Source organism: Ovis canadensis, chromosome 8 (genome assembly GCF_042477335.2).
Source record: "Ovis canadensis isolate MfBH-ARS-UI-01 breed Bighorn chromosome 8, ARS-UI_OviCan_v2, whole genome shotgun sequence".
Lineage (NCBI taxonomy): Eukaryota > Metazoa > Chordata > Mammalia > Artiodactyla > Bovidae > Ovis > Ovis canadensis.
In genome coordinates, this window is record NC_091252.1 from 87,614,987 (window position 1) to 87,641,821 (window position 26,835).

Consider the following 26,835-nt stretch of genomic DNA (forward strand, 5'->3'; position numbering starts at 1 on the left):
AATGTTTAAAGTCACTCAGTCATGTCCGACTCTTTGTGACCCCGTGGACTGTAGCCTACCAGGCTCCTCCATCCATGGGATTCTCTAGGCAAGAATACTGGAGTGGGTTGCCATTTCCTTCTCCAGGGGATCTTCCCAACCCAGGGATCGAACCCAGGTCTCCCATACTACAGGCAGACGCTTTAACCTCTGAGCCACCAGGGAAGCCCGAAGATTTCAATATATTAACTCAAATCAAGAAATTGTGAAAGAGACAGCTGCACCAATTAAATCTATCAATGGGAATTTAATTCCTTGCCACTTAGAGGCCACCAGGAACTCGTGCTGGTCAAACCAAGTTAGGTTTCTTTAGCCTGTTATACTAAGGGAGGAGTCTAGCATGGGTGACTCAGTAACAGGGAGGTGGGAGGGCTTTATTATAGGATTTGTGCTTATGTGGGTGATTCTGAGAAAACAAAGGCGTCATCACTAGACTGGATGCTGAAGAAGTGAGGGCAATTCTATGAGCGGACAGCTTGGTGGTTTCTGTTCAGGAGGCAAGAAGATGGAAGCTGGGTGGAACTGTCCTGAATGAAGCAGGAATTGTCCTTAGGAGACAATTCAGTCCATGGAGGCGTTCAGTTACTTTTACAGTTTTAGAAGTTGTGTTCTGGCCATATGAGGCTGTTGAGCACTTGGAATGTGGCTGATCCTATTTGAGATGTGTTCTTCATGTGAAATACTCAGTCCAAAAAGGAATGTAAAATATTTTCCTAATATTTTTTCATTTTTAGCACATATTGGCATAACTGGACTAGATAAAATATAGATACAGGGTTAGATAAAATATATTAAAATGAACCTCAGCTGTTTAGTATTATTCATTTGAATGTGATTACCAGAAAATTTAAAGTTGGGAGTTCCCTGGTGGTCCAGTGGTTCGGGCTTAGCACTTTCAACACCAACGGTGAGGGTTGATCCCTAGTTGGGCAGCTAAGATCCTGCAAGCCACAAGAAAGAAAGACCAAAAAAAAAAAAAAAAAGGAAGTGAGGGAGAGAGGAAGGAAGGAAGGGAAGAAGAAGGGAACGTGACAGAAGAAGAAAATTTAAAGTCTTGTGTGTGGCTTGCTGGTGGGCTTACATCAGTTTCAGAGGAGCAGCTGCAGTCAGCCGGTGGGTCTTGGGTAGGTCACTACTGTCAGTTCTCTCTTCTCAGTGCGAACATTCAGCTAGCCTCTCCCTCCCACTCCTTTGGAGAAGGACTTTCCAGGCAAATCGAAGATTGTCTCATTCTCTTCTGGAAGATCCAGAGGAGCCTCAGGTTAATTACTGTTAGTGCACGATGATGCTTCTCTTGTCAGGATGCATTTCTGAGAAATTGATGAGAAAAGGGCATTCTTGCTTTGTATAGACGTATATTTCCAAAGGATTCTTTTAAAATGAGACTTAAGTATATTTAAAGCAGTATTTCTCAACCTTTTCACCACTGCCTTGCCAAGCTAAGTCTTTTTTCCGTAACTCGTCCCCCCCCGCTTTTTTATAGCAGAGATATACTGTGCACCAGTTTATATAATATGATGCCTCTGTTTGTCTGTCTCTACATATTATGCTATGCTCAGTCTCAGCCATGCAACCCCGTGGACTGGAGCCCACCAGGCTTCTCTGTCCATGGAATTTTCCAGGCAAGAATACTGGAGTGGGTTGCTATTTCATCCTCCAGGGGATCCTCCCAACCCAGGGATTGAACCCTCATCTTCTGGGTCTCCTGCATTGTAGGCAGATTCTTTACCCACTGAGGCATCAAGATAGCCGTGTGTGTGTGTGTGTGTGTGTGTGTATATATATATATATATATATATATGTTTAAAATCTGTGCTTCATATGTAAAAGAATAAGGTCAACCATGAACCAGTTTTTACCCCGTTGGGAAGTGGATAGTTTACGCATAATAGCTAACATTTATTATGTTTCTCAAATACACTTGATAGTGCTTAAGATAACATTAGCACTAGTGGTATCTTTATTCTCCCATCAGTTGAAACCCAGAGAGTTAGAAGAATTCCTTACTCCTGGCCACACTGCTATCAGAAGAACCAGAACTACAACTCGTTTTTAAGACTTTGCAATCTTTTTTAGACCAAACCAAATACGAGTGTTCAGAGTCTTAAGAAGAATCAGGGATTTGAACACTAGGCACTCAGGAAAGAATTTGATTCCTGTGCCAATTCCTGACCAGATTTGGTAGTGAAACACCTTTTTGGTTATTTGCTAATTTTTAGAAGATTATACTTGGACGGGAATCCGCTTTCAGCTTGCTAGTTTATATAGTCCATGATTGGGAATTTAAGATCATGATTTAGACTGCCTTGCATTTTTATAATTTACTTTATTTGGGGGCTGCGCTGAGTCTTTGTTGCTGCGAGAAGACTTTCTCTAGCTGTGGCCAGCGGGGACTACTCTCTAGTTGCAGTGGCTTTTCTTGTTGCAAAGTACAGGCTCTAGGCGGACCGGCTTCAGTAGCTGCTCTCTATGGGGCTCAGTAGTTGAGACTCGTGGGCTTAGTTGCTCCTTGGCACGTGGAATCTTCCTGGACCAGGGATCGAACCCATGTCCCCTGCATCAGCAGGCAAATTCTTTGGACCACCAGGGAAGCCCCAAGTCTGCCTTGCATTTTTAATGGAATCGGAGGTATCGCTGGAAGGTTCAAGGTCTGGCAGCGCGGGTCCCCTCTGTGCAACAACCACAGCTGGTTATCAGATGTGCTTGCCTTATAACCGTGAGTAATAGAGCTTGGTGTAGAAGATTTGTAAAGTGTAGGAAAATATCAGGACAGAAATTGCCCATAATTCCACTCTGATTGGTTTTTGATAGTTTTCTTTTTGGGCTCTTTTTTTCGCTCAGCCTCACTTACGTAAACATATTTTAGAAAGCAAAATCAAGATTGTATTGAACATATAGTTTATATACTGAACAAAGAGGCGTGTGGCTTTCTCTATCAACGTAAGCATTTCTCCATGTCATAACTGCTTCAAACATGTTGTTTTGCAAGATAGTCCAGTGAAGAGTTAAATAAACTATTCTCCTAGTATTGGGACACTTAAGTTCTTTAAATATATTATACGTCCCAAGCAGTTAAAATTTTCATATATAAATTTATACTTTGATTTGGTATAGCTAATAAAACTAGAATTGCCAAGTCAAATATTAAAACATGTGAACTCAACAAGAGGAGAAATAAACTTATTCTATATCACTTTTATTATTTGGATTGAGTTTTTTTTAATATTTAATTTCCCCCTTTCCTTTTTTTTTTGTTTTTTTTTGATAAATTGTCTTGCTAAGTGACTTTTAAATCCCCCTTAGCTTTTCTGTTGTATTACAATAGTCCCTTTGAGGAACTAGTCTTCAGATTATTTGTCTTAAGGATTTTGAATCAAAATAACCATGTCTACACAAACATGTCCAATTCAGCTGGACCATAAAATTCAATTAACTGGTATTTGCCTGTGTTCGTAGCAAAGGAGCAGAGAAGACTTGAAAATACACTGAGCCCAGGAGAACCTGCCCAATGTCATTTAATTCAGTGTATAGTTTCATCTTCATGGTTATTAGTTGGCAGCAACTTCTAACTCAACACAAGATGATCTCTTTGAAGCATTTTAAAGGAGCAACAGTGCATAGAGGCTCCTTCAGATTTCATCTGCCCTTTGCAGCCAGAGGAAAAGCAACCTCATTGGGTTTGGGTTTATTTTCCTCTGAATGTAAAGCTGGGGTGAAAAGAAAAATGAAAGGAGGGGTGATGGGTGTTAGGAGTGGATTGGGGGTGAATCCAAGTCTCGAGTTCCTGATGCCCGATCCCTAGGTCAGGAAGATTCCCCTGGAGGAGGAAGTGGCAACCCACTCCTGTGTTCTTGCCTGGAGAATCCCATGGACAGAGGAGCCTGGCGGGCTACAGTCCATGGGGTCGCAGAGTTGGACATGACTGAATCGACTTAGCATGCACGCACAAGTCCCTAGTTCCCGACGATGCTCACATGTAAGTTAAATGCCTCCTTGGAGGAAGTTAATGAACCTCACATCTGTGCTGACCCTGGTGTTTTGGTCTCTTTTGCCCACTTGTCCAGCTCGCTGGGCTGCGAGGCTTCCTGAGTTCTCCTCCTGAGTCACCGCTTTGTGATGCACAGGCATCCCACTATTTCTGCTATTTCCGTCTTCGAGTCCCCTCCACCTTGGGCTTCCTCTAACCTCTGTCCATTCTCAGAGCCGCTGTTCAGATTCGTCTTCCTCAGTGTTCCAGACCTTTGACTTCACCTGCTGCATTCCATTCGGATGATCTCAGAGATGTGAGTGCTGCCAACTTTTGGACTCCTTCCTCACCTTGGTCACCGTGGTTTCCATCGACTTTATTTCTAGAGTGTCTTTCTCATTGTCGTTACTGCCCAGTTAGTTTTTCTAAATCACAGTTCCAACTGTGTGACACTAGCTGTGCTCCAAAGCCTCTGATGGTTCCCTGCAGCCTCCAGAACTCATATAAAGTTCTTTTCTCTTGACAAAGAAAAAAAAAGGTTTCATGAGATATCATCCACACATCATGCAGGTGACCCATTTAAAGTATACATGTTTTTGGTTTTTAGTATATTCACAGAAATGTACAACCATCAGCACGGTCAATTTTAGGACATGTTTATATCATGGCAAAGAACCCCCATACCTGCTAGCAGCCTCTCTCTCCAGCTCTCTGGGTCTGAGTAACTGCTAGTCCATTTTTCTGTCCTTATAGACTTGCCTGTTCCCGATGTAATCAAATAATATGTCAACACACCAGTGTACGAGGGTCCAGTTTCTTTCTTTGTTATCTTGTCGGTCTTTTTGATTATAGCCATTCTAGTGAGTGTGATGGAGAAGGCACTGGCGCCCCACTCCAGTACTCTTGCCTGGAAAATCCCATGGATGGAGAAGCCTGGTAGGCTGTAGTCCATGGGGTCACGAAGAGTCGGACAGGACTGAGCGACTTCACTTTCACTTTTCACTTTCATGCATTGGAGAAGGAAATGGCAACCCACTCCAGTGTTCTTGCCTAGAGAATCCCAGGGATGGGGGAGCCTGATGGGCTGCCGTCTATGGGGTCGCACAGAGTCGGACACGACTGAAGCGACTTAGCGGCAGCAGCAGCAGTAGCAGTGAGTGTGAATTGGTATCTCATTGTGGTTTTGTTTGCAGTTTCCTAATGGCTCATAACCTTGAGCATCTTTTCATGTGTCTGTTTGTGTTGTCCTCCTTAGAGCAATGTCCATTCAGATCCTCCATCATTTTAAAAATATATTTATTATCTTTGTTGCGGTGCATGGACTTTCCAGTTGTGGTGTGCAGGCTTTCTAGCTGTGGCCCAAGAATGAGATGTTAGTTCTCTGACCAGGAACCGAACCCAGGCTGTGGCAATAAAAGAACCGAGTCTTAACCACACGACCACCAGGGAATCCAGATCCTTTTTTTCTTTAATTGGGTTATTTGTTACAGTGTTCTTAAGATGTCATTCAGGTCCCTTCATACTCTGGCCTCCAATGTAATATGTCTTGTCTCATCTCTAGTTATCACTTCTGTCCCTTCCTGCTCCCGGTCTCCCCAAGCTGACTCTGAGCCTGTGCCTGCCTGAAGTCACATCAGCTGTGTCTGACTCTGTGCAACCCCATGGACTCTAGCCCACCAGGCTCCTCTGTCCATGGGATCCTCCAGGCAAGAATACTGGAGTGGGTTGCCATTTCCTTCTCCAGGGGATCTTCCCAACCCAGGGATAGAACCCTCATCTCTTAAGTCTTGTGCATTGGCAGGGCGAGTTCTGTACCACTAGTGCCACCTGGGAAGCCCCAAAGCTATAAAGAACTGACTAATGCCCCCTAAGTGCCCCGTTCCTGCGTCCCCCATGCCTCCCCTCTGCAGGACTGCCTTCGTCTGCACATCCTCAGGTCGGGCTTCCCCCTCGAATCTCCCATCATTTCAGAGGCTAGCTCAGACGTTACCTGAGGTCGGCTGTATTGAAGTGACCCCACTTCTTCCCTTGGGTGTGTTTACCACCCAAGACTGAGGTCCCCAAGGGTAAGGACAGTATCCAACTCTATCCCCAGGGGCTTAGCACAATTAACATGGGGCTAGAACTTGGTAAATATTTGTTGAATGAACCAGGAAGTTTGGGGAAAACACTCCCCCCCACCCCGCCCAATCATCCACTCATTTAGGATACTGGTAAACGTTTTCCCATCATTTTTGCTTTGGGTGATGATGTATTCCTCCAAAAATTCTGATATAACAAAAAGAAGCAAATAAGGAATGGAAGTGATAACCAAAGAAGGCTGCCTGCATTGTACAGTTACCTGGGGTCTGATCTTCACTCCACCAGCTTTTATCCTTATTGATGACTTTTCTCTGTAAATCCAAGACACACAGAGGCTTATCGGGCAGCTGTGCCACATGCCCTGTCCTTAATTTCTCTTTGAGGTGAAGGTCCAACAAGGACTGTCTGCTAAGAGAGGTGACAGCTTGCTACATGATCTCTTGCTTGGCCTCCAGGTCTAAACTGCCTCTTTAAGAATATCAAGTCCACTGTGTTGGTGTCTTCACCAATGTCATAAAAAGAATAAAAAAAAAAAAATTCAGGCACCAAAGCTGAATAGCAATACATTCACCTTTTAAATGTTTTAAGTAGACCTTACATTTGTGATATTTCTCCATCCCGATGATGTTTCCTCCATCCAGATGATGCCTTCCTGTTGTTAGAATTTGGACTTCTATTTTTATTTCGAAAAATTGTTTTCAGCCACACTGCACAGGTACAGGAGGATCATAGTTCCCTGACCAGGAATGGAACCCATGCCTCCTGCGGTGGAAGCGCCAGGGAAGTCCCAGAATTTGGATCTTTAGAAAGGAGAGGAGCTGGTGGCACAGCCAAGCAAGGTCAGAATCGACAGATCCACCTAGAAGTTCTGCTGCCCCCAGCAGCTGGTGCTGAGAAATGACGCAGCTGAGACCTCAGCTCCCCGGGGAGCCCAGGCTGGTGCACACATTTTGGAAGCTTGAATGTTGACCACTCATTTCATGAGGCCAGCAGAGCAGCCCGAAGAGCTGGCTTTCTCCCTGATTTTGCACAACTAAGGGACTCTCCAGGGTTGGGGCTGGGGGAAAGCGGGGATAGATAGATAGGGGCGGGGAGCAGAAGAACGCAGAGCTGCTCTGACCCCTTGGCTACGAGGACTCTGGAGGGACAACAGGCACCAGCAACATTTCACACGCACCAGAGGGACTGTAATTGAAGCAATTTGTGAACCAAAGTGAAGGCTCCTCTAGGGAAGATAAAGGGTTAGGAGGCTGCTCAGTGGCTCTCTCTGGGAATCAGCTCCCAGGCGTCTTGAAAAGGCACATCACTGCTGTTCCCAAGCGGACGTATGGCTAGGCTGGGTGTTCGCGGAAATATACGGGGGAAGTCGGATCTAGAGAGAGGCAGAAGATGGTTTATTCAACGAGGTCTGATCGCCGGCCCCGGTGCGCCTTAACCTTGCTCAGTGCAGGCCTGATATGGTGCGTGGCGCCCCCTCGCGGCCAGAGGGAGCAACGATTTGTCATCCCTGCCTTGCCTGTCGGTGCTTTTTGGATTTTTTTTTGATAATTCTGTTCCCCTCCTCCCTCCTCCTTTTCTGTGCCCACTCTGGTCAACCCAAGTCCCCCACCTTTCTCCCTGGCCCTGGAGCAGGGATGAGCAAGAGCTTCACTATCTGAAGAAAAAGTAAAACCTATCTTTTGTTTACTTAGAGGGAGAGCCTGTACTAATGGGGTCAGACAGGCAAGGCATGAAGTGATAAAGAGGAAAAAGATGAAAAAAAGGGAAACAAACCCCAGGGGACCTAAACGGACCTGTGCTAACAGAAAATTAACATGGGAAATAATGTGTCACAATCGTAAGAACCCTCCAACTTATCACTTATCCTGTGTCTTTATACAGAATAAATCTGAAATTGCATTGAAAAAAAGATTTTACAAATGTAGGGCTGCTTGAAAATTTCTGAGTTTTAAATATAGGCTCTGACTGATTTTCATGCTGTGTGTCTGTTAGCTAACTTCTACCATTAAAAAAAAAAGTAATGTTCAAATATTTGGGTTTTCTGTTTTTTTTTAAGTTGCCTTGATTAAGTGTTGAAGACACATGTTCGCCTTGTAACAGCCCTTCTCAAAGGGTTCAGGAAACAAGACAACTGAGGGTTGCCAACCCCAGATCAGCGCAGTGCGTGTGTGAAGCAGATGGTGAAAATATAAAATACTATAAGTGCTAAAAGGGAACAGCATTTTTGCACCTCATCAGCCTCTAAACAAACATAAGGATACAGAACACAGTGTGTGTGTGTGTGTGTGTGTGTGTGTGTGTGTGTGTGTTTAATGGCGGTAGAATTTAATGTCTTTCTTTAAGTAATATTAACAAGCTGAGCTACAGAAGTAAATCGGTGCCAGGAATGAAGTAACGGTTTAGATAAAATGCTGCTGACTCTGGTCTTATTCATCCCAGGAACTCTGAAACCCTCCCCGGGTCTCCGCAGAGCCTTACTGACCACGAACAGAGGCCAGCTACGGGGAGGGTTCCTCTCCTTTAAAGCGAAACACATGACTCGCTAGCGCGGTGCCAAGTCCCCGGAGCGCAGGGAGGGCGGGCCAGCCCCCAGCCCCCAGGCCCGCCGGCCCGGATGGGTGGGTGGGTGGAGGGCTGGGTGGGTCCTCGTATAATTAGCCAGGGAAAGGCAGCCTTAGTCCGCTTCTGGCTGCAGCTCCGACGGCACCTCTGGTTTTCCCTGATCTTCCGAGGGTGGCCTGGCGCTCAGCTCTTTGCTGATCCCAGCGTAGGCTGCGGTGGGGGAGCCGCTGACAAGACCCCCTGCGGCTCCGGCAGGGGGAGGAGGTCGAGGCTCGCTGCTCTCTCCGCTCAAAGGTGCGCTGTGCGACGATGCTGGGCGTCCTCACGATCACAGGTAAGGAGGAGGCTGGGTCTGCCGTATATTCTGCCTCCGTGGCAGGTGGAGGACCCTGACCTTGGCCTGGGGTGGGGATGAAGGGTGGTGCTGGGCAACTGGCTCGACGCACCCTGATGGACCCCTACTTCTCTCGCTGTGCTGACTTTTGATCCGAAGAGCATTCTCTCTTTGGCTCAGCAGGGCCACGCAAACCCGTGCAGGAATCTTCCTGATGCCCAGGGGAGACCTGGAATGTTTTTGTGTGTGTGTGTGTGTGTGTAAGGGATTGCACCTCTCGCCTTGGTGGAGGGAAAGGACAGCCCCACCGGAACAGCAGATGCATGTTGGAATGGGGTGAATCTGAACATAGGTTGTGATAGCCTAACTGCCCGCTATAGTCATGAGAAAAAAGTAAATTCTTGTGGAGGAATTGCAGTATTTGGCATTTTGACCTGCTTATTAGAACTTTGAATGAAGGATCGTCTAGGGGACTACAGTTTAGCTCTGGTTTATGTGGTGGTTTCAATAAGGCCATAGTTACTATAAAATTAGTGACTAACGTAAGCTTGCTTTCTAGCAATCTGGCTGTGAATGTGAATGATAATACATCATAGCCATCTCTAGCAAATAAGTTACAGATATCAAACTTTTGGAATGTACTCAGGACTCCTCTAACTTGTCATTTGATCTTTTCATGCAGTTATACTGTAGCTTCAGTCCTTAGGAATTTGCTTGTTTGCTCCCCCTTTCTGCTTTCTCCCCTCATCAGAAATTAAACTCCATCTGCTAATTTAGGTTTATAAGATCAGCTCCTCTCTAAATATTTGAGATCATTGCTCTCCAAATAAATGTTTTCTTAAAAGCGCAGTGTAGTATTTCTAAGACTTAAATTTTCTCTCAATGCAATTGCCTCTGTAAAGCCTTCTCCTCCTCTGGAATTTGAAATGAATGTGAAAGTTTAGTGAAACAAAAAATACCTTTCACTTCCTATAGATTAGCTTGTTTACTTTGAGATTTCCTTAACATTCCTTCCCCAAGTTAACTCAGCTAGCCTTTAACTTGTGTGAAAATTTTCCTGATGCCTAAAAAAAACTTTTAAAAATTATTAGACTATACAACATTTGAAAAAAAATACAAAATTCATTTTTTTCCAGATCATTAAGTTTTCTGCGAATGAGATATAAAAATGCTCAACCCTGGGTCTGCTGCCTGGGAGTGTGGTTTGTGGGGTGTCACAGCCGGAAGTGGAGTTTCCATGATGATGACTTTTTCTGAGTGCTTTTTGTGTGTAGTAACATCTTTATCATATTCACTATTTGATGAGTTTATCACATGCTGAGTTTCTTATGGGGAAGAAATGTCCTTTTTAGCAAAAATTGAGTTCATCAACTTGATATGCTGGTGAAGTGAAAGTCACTCAGTCTTGTCCGACTCTTTGTGACCCATGGACTGTAGCCCACCAGGCTCCTCTGTCCATGGAATTCACCAGGCAAGAATACTGGAGTGGGTGTTGCTTGAGGGGGCTTTTAAAAATTGGTTCAGATAATCCTAATGGAATGCTCCTAATGGAATGCCAAATGTTGGAAGGACTGTCTAATTTTTAGAGCAACTTTAGGTAGCTGGGTTGATTGCTTCCTGAGTTTTACTTTTATTACAATGTTGATATGAAGGCTGTGACAAAATATGGTACTTTTTCCTGGTTAAAGTATGCAGAAAATCTTAAACTCCAAAGCTTTAATCAAAACAACCATTTTATAGTAGAAGTTAAAATTAAAAAGGAATTTTAGCTGTCTTCTTAAAAATAATTTTATTTATTTATTTTTGGCAGTGCTGGGTCTTCCTTGCTGTGATGGCTTGGATTTTCTCTGGTGTGGGCGAGTAGGGGCTACTCTCTGGTTGCGGTGTGCGGGCTTTTCAGTTTGGTAGCGTCTCTTTTTGTGCAGGTCCTGGGCTCTAGAGCACAGACTCAATAGTTGTGGCACACGGGCTTAGTTGCTCCTTGGCCTGTGGGATCTTCCCAGACCAGGGATGGAACCCATGTCTCCTGCATTGGCAGGCAGATTCTTTATCACCAAGCCACCAGGGAAGCCCTCTGTCTTTTTTTTCCCCGCCTCTGCAAGTTATTTTACCGAGGAAGATTTGCAATCAATATTCTTTAAATAGCTGGTCAGAATCCTGAAAAGCAATGTAGACTTTTAAAATTAGCATTCAGCATTGATTGACTAGCAAAAGGTTTCTTGTCACTTAGGCATTGCTCGTTTAAATAATGTAGGAGAAAGTTACTCTCGGCTTCTTTAGTGAGAAGGCCTTAACGTGAGAATATATTTCAGTTTCACAATTAATAGTAATTGGGCAGGATTGATGACATTTTTAATAGGAATTGGATAGGTTTGCTGACATTTTTGTTGAACTGCTTAGGAATGAGTTTTCATTTGGTAAAGGAGGGGAAAGCTGTCAGCTAATACTGACCAATATTGTCCCCTCCCCAGACCTTGTGCACATACCCTCCTGAAATGAATACAACAAACTCTGAAGCGGGGGTTGATTGATTATTCACATCACATGCTATTGCCTTTCCTGAAGTCCTTCCCTCACATTGTGTTCGCAGTGGCCTTGGTTTAAAAAAGTAGAAAATAGAGGCCTCCCTGGGGGTCAAGTGGTTAACACTCTGCTCCCAATGCAAGGGGCATGGGTTCGAGCCCTGGTCAGCGAACTAAGATCCCACTTGCCATGTGGCATGACCAAGAAAATGAAGTAATTAGCCTCCAATTAAAATAAATAAATTTATATTTTAAAAAATACTAGAAAATACATAATTGAACATGACGATGATGAAAGAGGTATCATCTTTCCACCCGTATATCAGTGATATGATAGCAAAAAAAAAGAGACTGTTTTGAATTAGGAAAATATCTTTGCTGTTTTCCCTAACTCACACACATTGTTGAGACTAAATGGAGACTACCATGAGGAATTAAGGCAACAGTATTCTTGATCTCTAAAGCAGAGTGGGAAGACTCCTCCAGTATCACGCCAGTTCTCAATTATTGTTAATGCATATCTTTATGCAAATCATTTTATAGGATTAAAAAAATACCCCTCCCGCCCACACGCACGGCTGCTTCTCTCTGCCAAGGGACTTGTGAGACATGAAATTAATTACCTCACAACTCTGGCTCAGTAACTGCCTTGTACCGAGTACCCACTCTGGTGGCTATTATCATTATTTCCCACAATAATCCTGCAAAAGGTGGTTACCTAATAATCCCCTTTTTATCATGGAAACTCATTTTCTCTTGGTATTCCCAGCTACTAAGAAGCACAGCTGTGGAGTCATTTATAAAGGACCTCTTCCTCTCATAAAGGATGATACTGGTTTTGTAGTGCGCACAATTTCACACACTGGCTCAGATGTAAAAGGGACCAGGGAATGTCAGTATCCAAGCCTGTATGCTCCTGTACTGGCCTTTCCTTCTCTGAGTTTTAAACCCAGTTACACATCTCCTGGAGGCTTTTGTGGTTGATGAGGATTAGAACGAGGGGAGTTGGTTCGGTGTATAAGATATAAGGGATGGATTTAGAATGTGGAGAATTCCTGGAGAAATTCCAGGACAATGCTGCAAATCGTGGGGGAAAGCTAACTAATTCCAGATGTCACAGCACGCAGTCCTGAAGTGCTCGGGGACTGCACAGAGCTGGTTATACTAAACCAAAAAAAATCAATGGTTATAACTGTATTCGAGATGCACTTTTCCCCTGTCAAACACAGTTAAGTTTGGACAAAAACGTTAACATTTTGTAATCTATAATATGACATATTTCTTAAAAGTTTTTTTTTCCTTTTAAACCTCTGAAGTAAAAGAAAATAAGTCATATTTTCATCACATAATCACTGAGTATTTGAAAGAGTAAGAAAAGAAAGTCGGTCCTGCAGATTTTGGACTCACAACTGGTTCTTGCATTTTCTGGAGATTGGGGTGGGAGGTGTCTGTGTGGGGATTAGGGCAGGGGACTATATCTTTAAACCTTTTGGGATCAGGGACTCTTTGAATCTTGGGAGGTGAGGGATTATATTTTTACAAGAAAAATGTATATTTGCTCATACTCATCATAGACCTCTTGTGAGTGATTTTATAAATTGGGATATTTATCAGCAGATAAACACAGTTTGGTAGAAGATGACACCAAAATAGGAAAAGCTTTGACAGTTCTCTGCCAAAGTTGAATTTCTATCCAGGAAATGCTTTCAAATTTGGGTTTCTTTTGATATTACTAAAGATACAACTGTTCATATATTTTCAAGTTTATTTCACTTCACTAATGTTCAGTTGCCTTTTCTTTTAAGCCTTGGTAGGGTTTATTAAACTGTTCAAACTATTAAGCAACTCAGATTATTATCGTCATAGATTTGAAGTATTGTCCTATAAAGTAGTAACTGAGGCTAGTTTATCCTTTTAAAAATTAAAATGCATCGGCAGAAGGATGTATTACCAGCTGTCACTTTTCTTCTCCATTTCACTTTCCACACTGTTTTCTTTAAGGAGATCTTAGAAAAACCTAGCAAGAAACAAAAAGCTTACTCAGAGTCTTTGTTTTTACAAGACAACTTTAGAAACTGTACTATCATTTCACCTGGGACCTCCCTTTATCCTTCCTGCATCTATAAAGCTATACATTCACCCTAAGGAAGCTTCTTCTAGGTCATATGCAGAGGTGTCTCAGACAGTAAAGAATCTGCCTGCAATGCAGAATACCCAGGTTCAATCCCTGGGTTGGGAAGATCCCCAGGAGGAGGAAGTGGCAACTCACTCGAGTATTCTTGCCTGGAGAATCCCATGGACAGAGGAGCCTAGTGAGCTACAGTCATGGGGTCACAAAGAGTCAGACATGATTGAGTGACTAACACTTTCAAGTGAGTTAAAGCACTTTCTACATCATTTTTTAAATCATCTTTTTCTTTTCCAAGTAATGTTTCCAGCATATTGACACTGTCTCACGAAGACATATGACTAGAATCTTCTCCCAGGAAAGAAGAACAGAAATATTTTATTTTTATGCTAATGTTTACTTAAGCAATACTTGTATGATGTTGCATCCCCAAGTGGCTTTAGAGGAAAAACATGTTGACACACACCGTATACCTGGTAAGGCTGTGTTTAGCGTGCTGCTGATCAGTGTGTAGACTGTTGCAAGGACTGCAGTCTTTCCTCACCCTTTGAAGTGACTGGGGTGGGACCATTGATGAGCAGGACTGCATGAAGATGAAAGTATCTCCCAATCCTGTCTCCCAGAGCCCTTCCCCATTGATACTGGGACCAACTCCTTTCCCCAACCTTTTGACCATCTTTGATGCCCAGTGAGAATGTGGAGTTTCTAGGTGAACTGTAGCATCACCGAATATGTGAGCATCTTGTTTGGGCTTTATGGACATTCGAGAGACTTTCAGTATTAATAGCAGCATTCTGCAAAATGGCTGGATAATTTAGCATTCTGCAGGAGGGACAGTTATGCATTGTATCAGAAAGGCTCAACCTAAAACCAGGTATCCTGTGGAAGGACTTTTTGGGTGCCAAGAAAGTACATTTCCAAATCAATGGTGCTTAGATAATCAAGCTTTTTTGATTTTCCTCTTCCTATCCCATTGGACAAATCTAAAGGCAGAACGTAATTCCATAGGGAGCTGATGTCAAATTAGAGCAGGGGAGGACTTCCCTGGTGACCTAGGGGTTAAGGATCTGCCTGCCAATGCAGGGGAAATGCTTTGATCCCTGATCCAGAAAATGCTTCGATCCCTGATTCAGAAAGATCCCATGTGCTGTGGCGCAGCTAAGCCCCAGTGCCACAACTACTGAAGCCCAAGCACCTAGAGCTGGGGCTCTGCAACCAGAGAAAGCCAGTGCCCAGTAAGGAAGACCCAGTGCAACCAAAAAATAAATTCGAGAAAATTAGAGCAGAGATTTTGAAGTCATTTAACAAGTGAATATATTAATGGGGGAAAAAAGGAATTGTGTTAATGAAATGCTCGTTAGTGTGGTCATGAGTAGATTCTGCCATGCTCTGTCCAAATAGGCAGACACTGGGTCTTTGCTGGAAGCTGCCCTGCCCCCATCACAATCTGCCTCCTGTCACTCAGCAGCTTCCCTGACTCCCAAGAGCAAACCTGCTGGCTTGGTCCCTTCTCTATGCTAACCCATATTTTTGGGCGATTCTTTTATGTGTGTAACAGCCACCTGGTTTGCTGACCAAGTAAGATCTTTGAACTTGCTCAGAACCTGCATGCAGACTAGAAGTGTTTCTCATAGAAACACCTTAGAGGAGCTTTCTGCTAACCACGGACTGGAAGGTGGGTGTGACGTTTGGCAGTCTCCCAACCTCCACCTTTAGCCCAAACCTGGGAAATGTGAGGTGCTGCTGCTGGATACTGTATAGACTTGGGGGCTGGGAAAGCAGGGACGGTGAGGAAGGGAGGTCCACACAAAAAGAAAGGCTTGGTCACCTATGATCCTTCACTTGGTCCAAAATGAGGTAGAAAGATCTAAATCTTTTCATGGTGCAAATAAAAACAACAAGTAGAGAGCTAACTCCAGAGAAGGCAATGGCACCCCACTCCAGTACTCTTGCCTGGAAAATCCTATGGACGGAGGAGCCTGGTTGGCTGCAGTCCATGGGTTCGCTAAGAGTCAGACACAACTGAGCGACTTCACTTTCACTTTTGACTTTCATTCATTTTAGAAGGAATGGCAACCCACTCCAGTGTTCTTGCCTGGAGAATCCCAGGGACGGGAGATCCTGGTGGGCTGCCATCTATGGGGTCGCAGAGTCAGAAATGACTGAAGCGACGCAGCAGCAGCAGCAGCAGCAGCAGCAGAGAGCTAATTCAGAATGCACTTTTCCCCCCTTGAAGTCCTTGTGTCGGGAGTCAAAGAGATAAAAACAGGTGCGATGTGGCATTCGACTTTGCGGAACTTTAAAGAGCAGCTGAACTTGATGTATTGATGGTTTCCATAGCATCTCGTGGTCCTGAAGGTCTAGGAGTGTCTCAAGGCTACTGGTTCTGGAGAGCTGAAGGCTGCTCATGACTGCCCTCTTCTGTTCAAAAGCTCCTTCCTTGGTTTGGACAATGACTTCATACACATGAGTGCAATAAGGAAAAATGGAACCAACAGAAATTGTCTAAAAACAAGGAGACCAAAAAAAAAATTAAAAAAAAATAAAAACAAGGAGACGCAAAAATGCAACCATTTGAAGACTATTAAATAATTTATCCAGAAGAAAATACAGATATTAATAGCAGTTATCACTGGACATTCCCTCATGGCTCAGATAATGAGCCACCATCCCCTGGTGGTAAAGAGTCTGCCTGCAATGTGGGAGACCCGGGTTCGATCCCTGGTCAGGAAGATCCCCTGGAGAAGGGAATGGCAACCCACTCCAGTATTCTCACCTAGAGAATTCCATGGACTCGGGAGCCTGGTGGGCTTCAGTCTGTGGGGTTGCGAAGAGTCAGACATGACTGAGCGACTAATACTTTCAACAGTTACTGCTGGACATTGTCTTATGGATGTTACTCCCAATTTTCTGTATTTTAAAATCTTCAGCAAATTATATAGATGACTGTTGGAACTGATAAAAAGTAATTAAAACTTCTGAGGAAAACCATAAAGAAAAAAAAAGCCATTCTAATGGCTTTTGTTTTATTTTTATGTGTTACCCTCCTAACTAGCCTTTTCAGGGAGTCGTCCAGGGCACCCATGTTATAGGTGAGGACGCTGAGGACAAAAACTTCAAGAATTGTGCCCAAGGACCCAGTGCTAGTAAATGGTGCAGCTCAAATGGAACCACCAGTCTGTCTCCAGAACTTCTGGTCTTTGATCCCCTTCCTTTCTACCTGAATTCGCTTCTTTGAGAGGTGGGAGAAGAATTTGGTGGTTACCTAATCATTGATAAAAATTTTGTCTTGTGAGGCAAGGAGCCAGGAGTGTGAACCATTACCCTCTCCGTTTTTGTTGTTTTATTTTTATTAGTCATCTGCACTTGTTTATTCTTCTGAGTGTTTAAAACAACTTAGAGAAAGAAACAAAATTAAAAATAGTTCAGGGCACATTATATACCTTTTACCTAAATTCACTTCTTAACATTTTGTCTCATTTGCTTCATTATTTACTCTTTTCATCTAGTTGGAAAACAAAATAAAGAAAAAATTGCATACAGTGGCTTCCCTGGCTCAGCGGTAAAGAATCCACCTGCCAACACACGAAACACGAGTTCGATCCCTGATCCGGGAGGATCTCACATGCCTTGGAGCAACTCAGGCTGCAAGCCATAACTATTGAGCCTGTGCTCTTGAGCCTGGGAGCCACAACTCTGAAGTTTGCATGCCCTAGAGGCTGTGCTTCGCGACAAGAGACGCCACCACAGAGAAAAGCCTTCACAGCAACTAGAGAGAGGTTTTCGCAGCAATGAAGACCCAGCAAACCAAAAAGAAACAAGCAGCATACAAGGACTTCCCTGGTATTCTAGTGGTTAAGACCCCGAGCTCCCAACGCAGGTGGCCCGGGTTTGATCCCTAGTCAGGGAACTAGATCCCACATGCCACAGCTAAGGATCCCACATGGTTCAACTAAGACCCAGAGCAGCCAGGTAAATAGTTTTTTTTAAAGCAGCATCCAGGTTCCTGTTAAGTATGAGATGTGAAGCTTTCTGAACCATTTGAGAGTAAGTTACACACATCATGGTTCTTCACTCCTAAATGCTTCAGTGCGTATTTCCTAAGAATAGAGATATTTCCTGTAGTAACCATAATACCATTATTAATGTTAGATATTTGCATTGTCACAAGACTTATATAGTCTGCCATTTTTTTCCAATCTTGTCAGTTATTTAATAATGTCCCCTTTAGCGTTACAAGATCCAGCCTCAGGTGTGATGTCCTCATCTCTTTGGCCTCTTTTAATCTGGAACATTTGTGTAGCCTTTGTCTTTTAGATATTGACATGTTCAAAGCATGTAGTCCTCTTCCCGCTTCTAACACCCTCCTTTTGGGTGTGTTTTCTGTTAATTGAATTTAGGTTGTGCATCCTTTGCCACACGTGACATTGTGTCTTCCTGAGGGTATTATAGACAGTGTCCATCTGTCCCTCATAGGTTGATGTTAAGTTGTCCGATTTCTCCATCCTTTCAACTATTACGCATGTAAATATCCTGCCTAACTCTCCCCACTGCCCCTCCTCCATTTAGCTCCCACTGGTTCTTCCTTTATCCAGTCTTTACCTTAACAAAGTGACGAAATGATGGTCAGGCGATCTTTAATTTTTTTTTATCATTGAAATAGAGTTGATGTACAAGATGACATAAGTTACAGGTGTGCTCAGGTGATCTTCTGAACCATTATCTGGGTCAGAAGAGTCAGTAGGATATATGTGTTCTTTCTTTTTTTAAACTATGACTGTAACCATGAAAAAAACTGCTTATTATTCTGAAATAGAATTTGAACTGCTGTCCACATCAGACATACAGCAGTAGTTTCTTTAGATGTTCATTTCAGTTCAGTTCAGTCGCTCAGTCATGTCCAATTCTTTGCGACCCCATGAATTGTAGCACGCCAGGCCTCCCTGTTCATCACCAACTCCCGGAGTTCACCCAAACTCATGTCCACGAGTCAGTGATGCCGTCCAGCCATCTCATCCTATCGTCCCCTTCTCCTCCTGCCCCCAATCCCTCCCAGCATCAGAGTCTTTTCCAATGAGTTAACTCTTCGCATGAGGTGGCCAAAATATTGGAGTTTCAGCTGCAGCATCAGTCCTTCCAAGGAACACCCAGGACTGATCTCCTTGCAGTCCAAGGGACTCTTAACAGTCTTCTCCAACACCACAGTTCAAAAGCATCAATTCTTCGGCGCTCAGCTTTCTTCACAGTCCAACTCTCCCTTCCATACATGACCACTGGAAAAACCATAGCCTTGACTAGACGGACCTTTGTTGGCATGTCTAAATACTTTTTCTTATCATAAGTGGCATCTATAAATTATAACACTTATAATTAATGACATATGGAGAATAAGAATTTTAATGCTTTGAAAGTTCACGGGGTTTACTTTTCTTTTAGAAAGACTAAATAAATAAGTAAATAAATAAATAACAAACTCTGGGGACTTCCCTAGTGGTCCAGTGGCTAAGACTCCATGTTCCTGATGCAGGGGACCCAGGTTTAATCCTTGGTCAGGGAACTTGATCCCACATGCTGAAACTGAGTTTTCAGGCCAAAACTAAAAAGAAAAAAAAATATTAAAGACAAACTTTGTTTATTTTTTTGTAAAAAATAATAAATAAATAATATTTTATATTATTGTTGTAATATATACAATATATATATTTACAATAATATTGTAAAAAATAATAATAATTTCTTAGAGCAGTCTTAGGTTTGCAGCAGTGGTGAGTGGAAAATACAGAGGGTATCTGTGCATTCCTTATCCCCCACCCAAGCATAGTCCCTCCCGTTATCAACACCCTTCACAAGAGTGGGGCATTTGTTACCGTCCTCGGCCTGCTTGGCATCGTCATGACCCAGAGTCCTTCGTTTACATTAGAGTTCTCTCTTGGTGTGTACATTCTGTGGGTTTGAACAAATACACGATGAAGTGCATCTACCGTTGGGGTATCATGCAGAATAGTTTCACTGTCCTAAAAGAGTCCTCTGTCCTCTGCCTGTTCATCCCACCCTCCTCCCCACCTCTGGCAGCACTGATCTTTTTATTGTCTCCACAAATTGGCCTTTCCCAGAATGTCATGCAGTTAGAATTGTACAGTGTGTAGCCTTTTCAGATTGGCCTCTTTCACTTAGTCATATGGTTCCTCCATGTCTTCATTTGCTAGCTCATCGTTAGTGCTGAATAATATTTCATTGCCTGGATATACTAGCTTATTTGTCCATTTACTCAATGAAGAACATCTTATCTTGGTTGCTTCCAGGTTTTTGCAGTTAGGAATAAAGCTGCTAGAAATGCCCACCGGCAGGTTCTTGTATGAACGTGGTTACAACTCATACCAAATGTGGGTATGAGTAAATACCAAGGATATTTGGGTAAAAACCAAGAAGCAGGATTGCTAGATCAAATGGTAAGGGCATGTTTAATTTTGCAAGACACTGCCCCGCTGTCTTCCAAAGTGGCTGTACCATTTTGCATTTTCCACAACCATTTTTGAAGTCAGTTTATTTCCCTGTAAACCAGTTGGTCTTTTCCATGGAGTTGGCTCTTCATATCAGGTGGCCAAAGCATGGGAAAGATTGAGGGCAGGAGGAAAAGGGGGCAGCAGAGGATGAGATGGTTAGATGGCATCACCAACTCAATGGACATGAATTTGAGCAACCTCCGGGAGATAGTGAAGGACAAGGAAGCCTGGCATGCTGCAGTCCTAGTCACCAAATTGGACACAATTTAGCCACTGAACAAACAAAACCAGTTGGAGGGACCAGGTGACTTCTCCCTTTCAGCTCTAAGGCTTTATGATTGGAAGTGATAGCTTGATAATGGGGACCTGCGCAAGGTCCTCACTTTTGATTTTAATACTACCACCAAAGCAGAGACATTGCTTTGCCAACAAAGGCCCGTCTTGTCAAGGCTATGGTTTTTCCAGTAGTCATGTATGGATATGAGAGCTGGACTATAAAGAAAGCTGAGTGCAGAAGAATTGATGCTTTGAACTGTGGTGTTGGAGAAGATTCTTGAGAGTCCCTTGGACTGCAAGAAGATCCAACCAGTCCACCCTAAAGGAGATCAGTCCTGAGTGTTCATTGGAAGGACTGATGCTGCAGCTGAAAAACTCCAATCCTTTGGCCACCTGATGCGAAGAGCTGACTCATTTAAAAGACCCTGATGCTGGGAAAGATTGAGGGCAGGAAGAGAAGGGGACGACAGAAGATGAGATGGTTAGATGGCAGCACCAACTCGATGGACATGAGTTTGGGTAAACTCCGGGAGTTGGTGATGGACAGGGAGACCTAGCGTGCTGTGGTCCGTGGGGTCGCGAAGAGTCGGACACGACTGAGCGACTGAACTGAACCACCAAACCAACCCATGCAGGGATCCCTGCCACGCCCCGGGTCTCTGTTAGGCAGTGTGGGTTTTGTATCAACTACTGGAAGACATGTAGTATGGATAAGAGAGAGGGGTGGTTCGGGAATGCAGCGACAGTGAGGTTTGGGCGCCTCTGGCTGGGGAGATCTGGCGGGTTTTTAGTGTATGTGCTGGAGTTTGTTTTGAGTGTGCTTGAATTGGAGGAGGGACCCCCGGTGTGGGTGATGGGGGGGGGGGGGTGGTGTGTGGCCCCTCGCAGGCTGGCGAGGAGGCTGCGCCCTCTGTGACGCGCGAGGCGGCCCCCAGGGGGCGCCCTCGTCAGCAGCGCGGCTCGGAGTCGGCAGCCAGTCTCCATCCAGCGATGGGGCAGCCGGGGGCAGACGGCTGGGCCTCCAGGGCCTCTGTCGGCCTGCCCCTGCCGGTCAGTGGCGCGCGCCATGCCCTGGTGGAGCAGCCTCTGCTGTGAGTAGCGCGCGCCCCGCGCCCCCAGTGGCGGTTCGCCCTGCGTCCAGAGGGCAGGATCGCGTGGAGCGCCCCGTAACGGGGCGGTTAGAGCGGTGTGTGGGTTTCCATCCTTCCTCTTTGCTCTGATCAAACCGCTGACCCGGGAGCGCGCGTTGGTGGTGGTGAAAGGGGTGGTGTTAGGAAGGGACAGCCCAGGATGCCTGCATGCCCAGGGCTACAGAACCATCTTCTGGGCTCCACTGGGTTTGCCAAGGCCCCCGAGGGGCAGGGCTTCCCCTGGGGCCTGTGGAACAGGCGCCCAAACCCTCCGCTCCCACAGCGAGCATCTAAATTGGAGAATGAAAAACAACCGCAGCGTGAGGGAGGCCCCAGGCTGCAGGTTGCTTCTTGCCAGAAAGGGGCACCTCCAGGAAGACAAGGACATAGAAGAAATGGTGGTCAAGGTTGGGGTAAAGATTGTGTGGCGTGGGGTCCCCTGGGAAGGTCTTTGTCTGGGAGGTGGTTGGGAGGCGAGGTAGAAAACAATACAGGCCCCCCCCCCCCCCACAAGTTGCCCCTACTGGAGAGCCCAGAGGCAAGCTGAGCGAACCTGGGGGTGCTGAACAGGATGGAAGGGGCCTTGCCACTTGGGCTGCTGCACGTGGCGTGATGGCCAAGAAATACCAAAGGAGCTTGTGAAAATGGATCTAGGCCTCACTTCCAGTTGAGTGGGCAGCCACGTGGTCACACGTGGTATGTGTCTGGTTCCAGACCTCTGAATTGCAAGCCTGAGATCAAAGTTGGCTTATTTTTCACTGGAATATAGTTGATTTACAATGTTGTGTTGGTTTCAGGTGTACAGCAAAGCAAGTCAGTTACACATACATGTATCCAATAAAATTTTTTTTAAGTTGGCTTATGTGTTAGAACATAATTGAAGCCTTGGCTGGCAGGCTAGGTAGTTTAGATTATCCTATAGGTCCTGGAATCCTTAGGGAATTTTGAAACCTTACCTTCCTGATGTGATCACAGGGGTCGGGGGTAAGTGGAATGGGGCCTCTCTGTAAGGACTGTACAGGTCCAGCTGGAGTGGAAGGCAAGTGGAGTTGGGTTTGTCCAGCCTTGTGCAGAAAGCAGAGAGGTACCATCTGGGTCCGCACGGGCCCTTCCCAATCTGGAAGATTGTTCTAACAGTAGTAGTTCCTAGAATCAGTTAGGTCAAAAGAGACTGCAGACCAGTTAGGATTTTAAAAAATTTCCTGTGATCCTAAATACTCTTCTTTTTTACTGGGTCCAGCCATATATCACTCTAACAAGAACATGTGAACATTTCTAGGCTATAACAGAACCTTCAATAGCGATTTTGTTCTGCCAGTTGGCTGCTGTTCTTCTTTGCCTCCCAAGTTTTAACTGTAAACATTCCAGTCATCCCAGAGTTTTATAAGAAGTGTTTTGGATTGAAATGCAGATTAGAAGCATGGAGTGGGGAAGTAGAAATGATGTGTATAACACCTGCTGTCTCCCACTTTGTTAGCAGAGGTCTCTGCATTTTTTAATGGTTTCTGGAGAGGTTAGTTAATAAGTATTTTTACCTCACACTTGCTGGCAGGAAAGTTATATGTGTATGTGTTGCTAGTAAAATTATAGTAGAATAGAGTTTATTATTGGGGTTTGACTTTTTCCTCCAGTATATTTCCAGTGATACCATCCACCTTTAAAAAAAAAGAAGGTCACATCTCTTGTGTTGCATTCAAAGCATTTGCAGAAAGTTCTCTTGTGAGTATGCTTTTATAATTGGGAAAAATTGTATAGTAGTTTATGGAAATCCACTTCAACAATTTTTAGACTTTAAGAGCTGATTTATAATAGGAACAGATGAAAACTTAGAGCATTTTCTTATTTCATAAAATTATGCATACTTTTTAAAAAATAATGGGGAGAGAGTGTTCCTAGAAGATTCTGACTTAAAAGAGTGTCAGGGTTGGGTATGTTGGACAGTCTATCACATATGTCTGGATTTTTCTCTCTCTTGGGATATTTGCCTCAATATTTAATGTGGGCTGTAATTTTTCCTTTATTGTTTATAAAATCTAAAGTTGGTCACCAATGTGTATTTTTAAGTGATTTTTTTTATCACCAAGGGAGCTTTTCCCCCAAATTTATTTATGAAAAAATTTTAAGGTATTATAATTAACATTTACCATCTTGCCTAATCATACCTCCATCCCTCCATCCATTCATGAATCCATCCTTTTTTAAAATTATTTATTTATTTATTGGGTCTTCTTTGATGCTTAAGCTTTTCTCGAGTTGCAGCAAGTGGGGGCTATTCTATAGTGCATGGGCTTCTCATTGTGGTGGCTTCTTTTGTTATGGAGCACGGGCTCCAGGGCGCACAGGCTTCAGTAGTTGAGGTTCCAGGGCTCCACAGTTGCAGTTCCCAGGCTCTAGAGCACAGACTCAGTAGTTGAGGCACTTGGGCTTGATTGCTCCATGGCCTGTGGGCTGTTCCTGAACCAGGGATCAAACCTGTGTCTCCTGCACTGGCAGGCAGATTCTTTACCCCTGAGCCCCAGGGAAACCCGCATCTTACTTCTTTCTTATGTGTTTTAAAGTAAGTTGCAGGTATCAGTATGCTTTACTCCTGAACACTTCAAGTATGCATGTCATTAACTAGAGTTTAGGATTTGTTTGTTAAAGTGATTCTTTTTCTTAAGAAAAAGAAAAGGAAAAACTACCCTTTAAGAAGAGCACTTGAAATTAATCAAACTCATTTGTCTTCCTAAAATGTCTATCTAAAATGTTCGGTTTGGGGAGTTCCCTGGTAGCCTAGAGGTTGGGATTCAGGCTTTCCTTGCCTTGGCCTAGGTTCAGTACCTGGTCGGGGAACTGAGATCCTGCCTGCGTGGTGCAGCGCCACCCCCCAAAAAATTTTTTAATAGTTAAGATGTTCATTTTGGTTTTATTTTTGTTTTTCTAATGCTGCTTTAGATTCTGACTGATATCAATGAGAAAAAAGTGCCTGATTCTCAAAACTCTTACAGAGACAACCGAGGCACTGTCACAAGGCCCCACCCACCCCTATGGCGAGTGGTTACGGCTAGAGCACCTCCTTGATATCTCTCCTTCCTCTAGGCAGAAGCAGCAGCCCAGATGATCAGGGCTGCGATCATTATCTGGGACTATCCAAAAAACCTGGTCATGTTAGAAAAGAAAAAGCAAGGGGAAAAGAACCTGTGGGTAAGGTGTGTGCGGGCGTGTGTGCTTAGTCACAAAGTTGTGTCCTCGTACTCTTTGCAACCCCATGGACTGTAGCCCACCAGGCTCCTCTCTCCATGGAATTTTCCAGGCAAGAATACTGGAATGGGTTGCCACTTCCTTCTCCAGGGGATCTTCCCAACCCAGGGATCGAACCCAGGTCTCCCGCACTGCAGGCAAATCCTTAACCAGCTGAGTTACCCGGGAAGCCCCTAGGGTATAGCACATATGGCACAGTATAAAGCATGTTCAAAAAGGACTCTGGTCTTTACTTGGGTGGTTCTTAGGACAGTTTTTCACGGAACTTTCTAGGCTTCACTTTCAAAATCAAACCCAATAAATACTCCAATGGAAATTTGTAGACATAGGTTAGTAATATTTCACATAAAGAATAAAATTATTTTCATGGAAAAATAAGATGATGTAAATTGGATGATGGATTTGGAGATGCAAATTGTTTCTGTATTTCCAAAGAATTTCTGTATTTCAAATACTTATTGCTATGTTCCAAGCACTGCTATCTAAACTGGTAAATTGTTACAACATTATTGGGACCTTTTTGTGTGTCAATTTTAATTGACGTTTTTATTTATTACAGAAAGGAATCAGTTCAGTTCAGTTGCTCAGCTGTGTCTGACTCTTTGCGACCCCATGGACCGAAGCACGCCAGGCTTCCGTGTCCTTCACCATCTCCCAGAGCATGCTCAAACTCATGTCCATTGAGTCAGTGATACCATCCAGCCATCTCATCCTCTGTCTTCCCCTTCTCTTCCTGCCTTCAATCTTTCCCAGCATCAGGGTCTTTTCCAACGAGTCAGTTCTTCACAGCAGGTGGCCAAAGTATTGGCGCTTCAGCTTCAGCATGAGTCCTTCCAATAAATATTCAGGATGGATTTCCTTTAGGATGGACTGGTTAGATCTCCTTGCAGTCCAAGGGACTGTCAAGAGTCTTCTCCAACACCACAGTTAAAAGCATCAATTCTTCAGCACTCATTTTTCTTTATAGTCCAACTCTCACATCCATATGTGACTACTGGAAAAACCATAGCTTTGGCTAGATGGACCTTTGTTGGCAACGTAATGTCTTTGCTTTTTAATAAGCTGTCTAGGTTGGTCATAGCTTTTCTTCCAAGGAGCAAGCATCTTTTAATTTCATGGCTGCAGTCACCATCTGCAGTGATTTTGGAGCCCCCCCCCCAAATAAAGTAATACTAACTAGAAAAGCAAACAACAGCAATACTAAGTAGAAAATTTTAAAAATTTGGACAAGTAAAACTAAAGTATATTATATGCTCATCCTCCAGAAGTCATATATGAACGGTGTGTGTGTGTGAGAGAGAGACAGAGTTTTTAAACCAAAGTGAGGTCATAGTATATAGACTGTTTGGTAGCCTGTTTTCTTTTTCAGTCAGAATTTCTACCCTTTCATTTCAGTTCATTTCGGTAAAAATGTGTCGCCTCTAATCTCAAATCATTCTCCCAGGAAGATCCAGAAGTGTCACTGAGCTGACTTGCTCTAACAAATATCCGACTGAGCTCCACGCCTGGCATCTCTGGTTGTTAGGTTTCTTAATTTTTTAGATTTAGCACATCCCACCCTTTATTAAATTGCATTGACTAGCTTCTTTAACCCCCAACAAGTTTTAGAATATAAACCTACAGAAAAAATAGAATAAGCACCCCTATACACGTGACCAAAGTCACCATTCACTGATTTTTATCTCATGCTCTTTCTTCCTCTCTCTCCTCTTCTCCCTACCCCATTCTCTCTCCTTAGTCTATTTGAAAGTTATTTGTAGACATCCATTTGTATTTATGTTTGATTTTTGTCTTTTGTGACATTGATACTTCAGTCCAGGCTAGTTATTTTATAGAATGTTCTTCATTGTGGGCTGTTGTCTGACTATTTTCACATGATTTTGTTCTGTTAAACATTTTTGTCAGGAGTACTATGTAGGTGACTTACTGGCCTTCTCAGTGCCTCATATCAGGAAGCATGACAACAGTTTTATCCTGTTATTGGGGATGTTAATTCTGATGGCTTGGTTATGGCAGTGCCTGGAAGATTTCTCCATTGTAAAGAGGGTTGTT

The 26,835-nt window shown here is 43.8% G+C and overlaps 1 protein-coding gene across 2 annotated transcripts in view; it reads left to right on the forward strand.

The window, feature by feature from the left end:
* The window catches only part of AKAP12 (A-kinase anchoring protein 12), a 109,983-nt gene that overhangs the window by 73,997 nt on the left and 9,151 nt on the right, over positions 1 to 26,835 (forward strand). Inside the window, exon 1 of one of the 2 annotated variants that reach the window (XM_069598724.1) lies at positions 8,246 to 8,984. The exons of the other annotated variant lie outside the window; for it this stretch is intronic. Coding sequence (XP_069454825.1) covers positions 8,960 to 8,984 — 25 coding nt within the window. The 5' untranslated portion in view covers positions 8,246 to 8,959. Of the gene's footprint in view, positions 1 to 8,245; positions 8,985 to 26,835 lie in introns of those variants that run through there. 2 annotated transcript variants of the gene reach the window in all.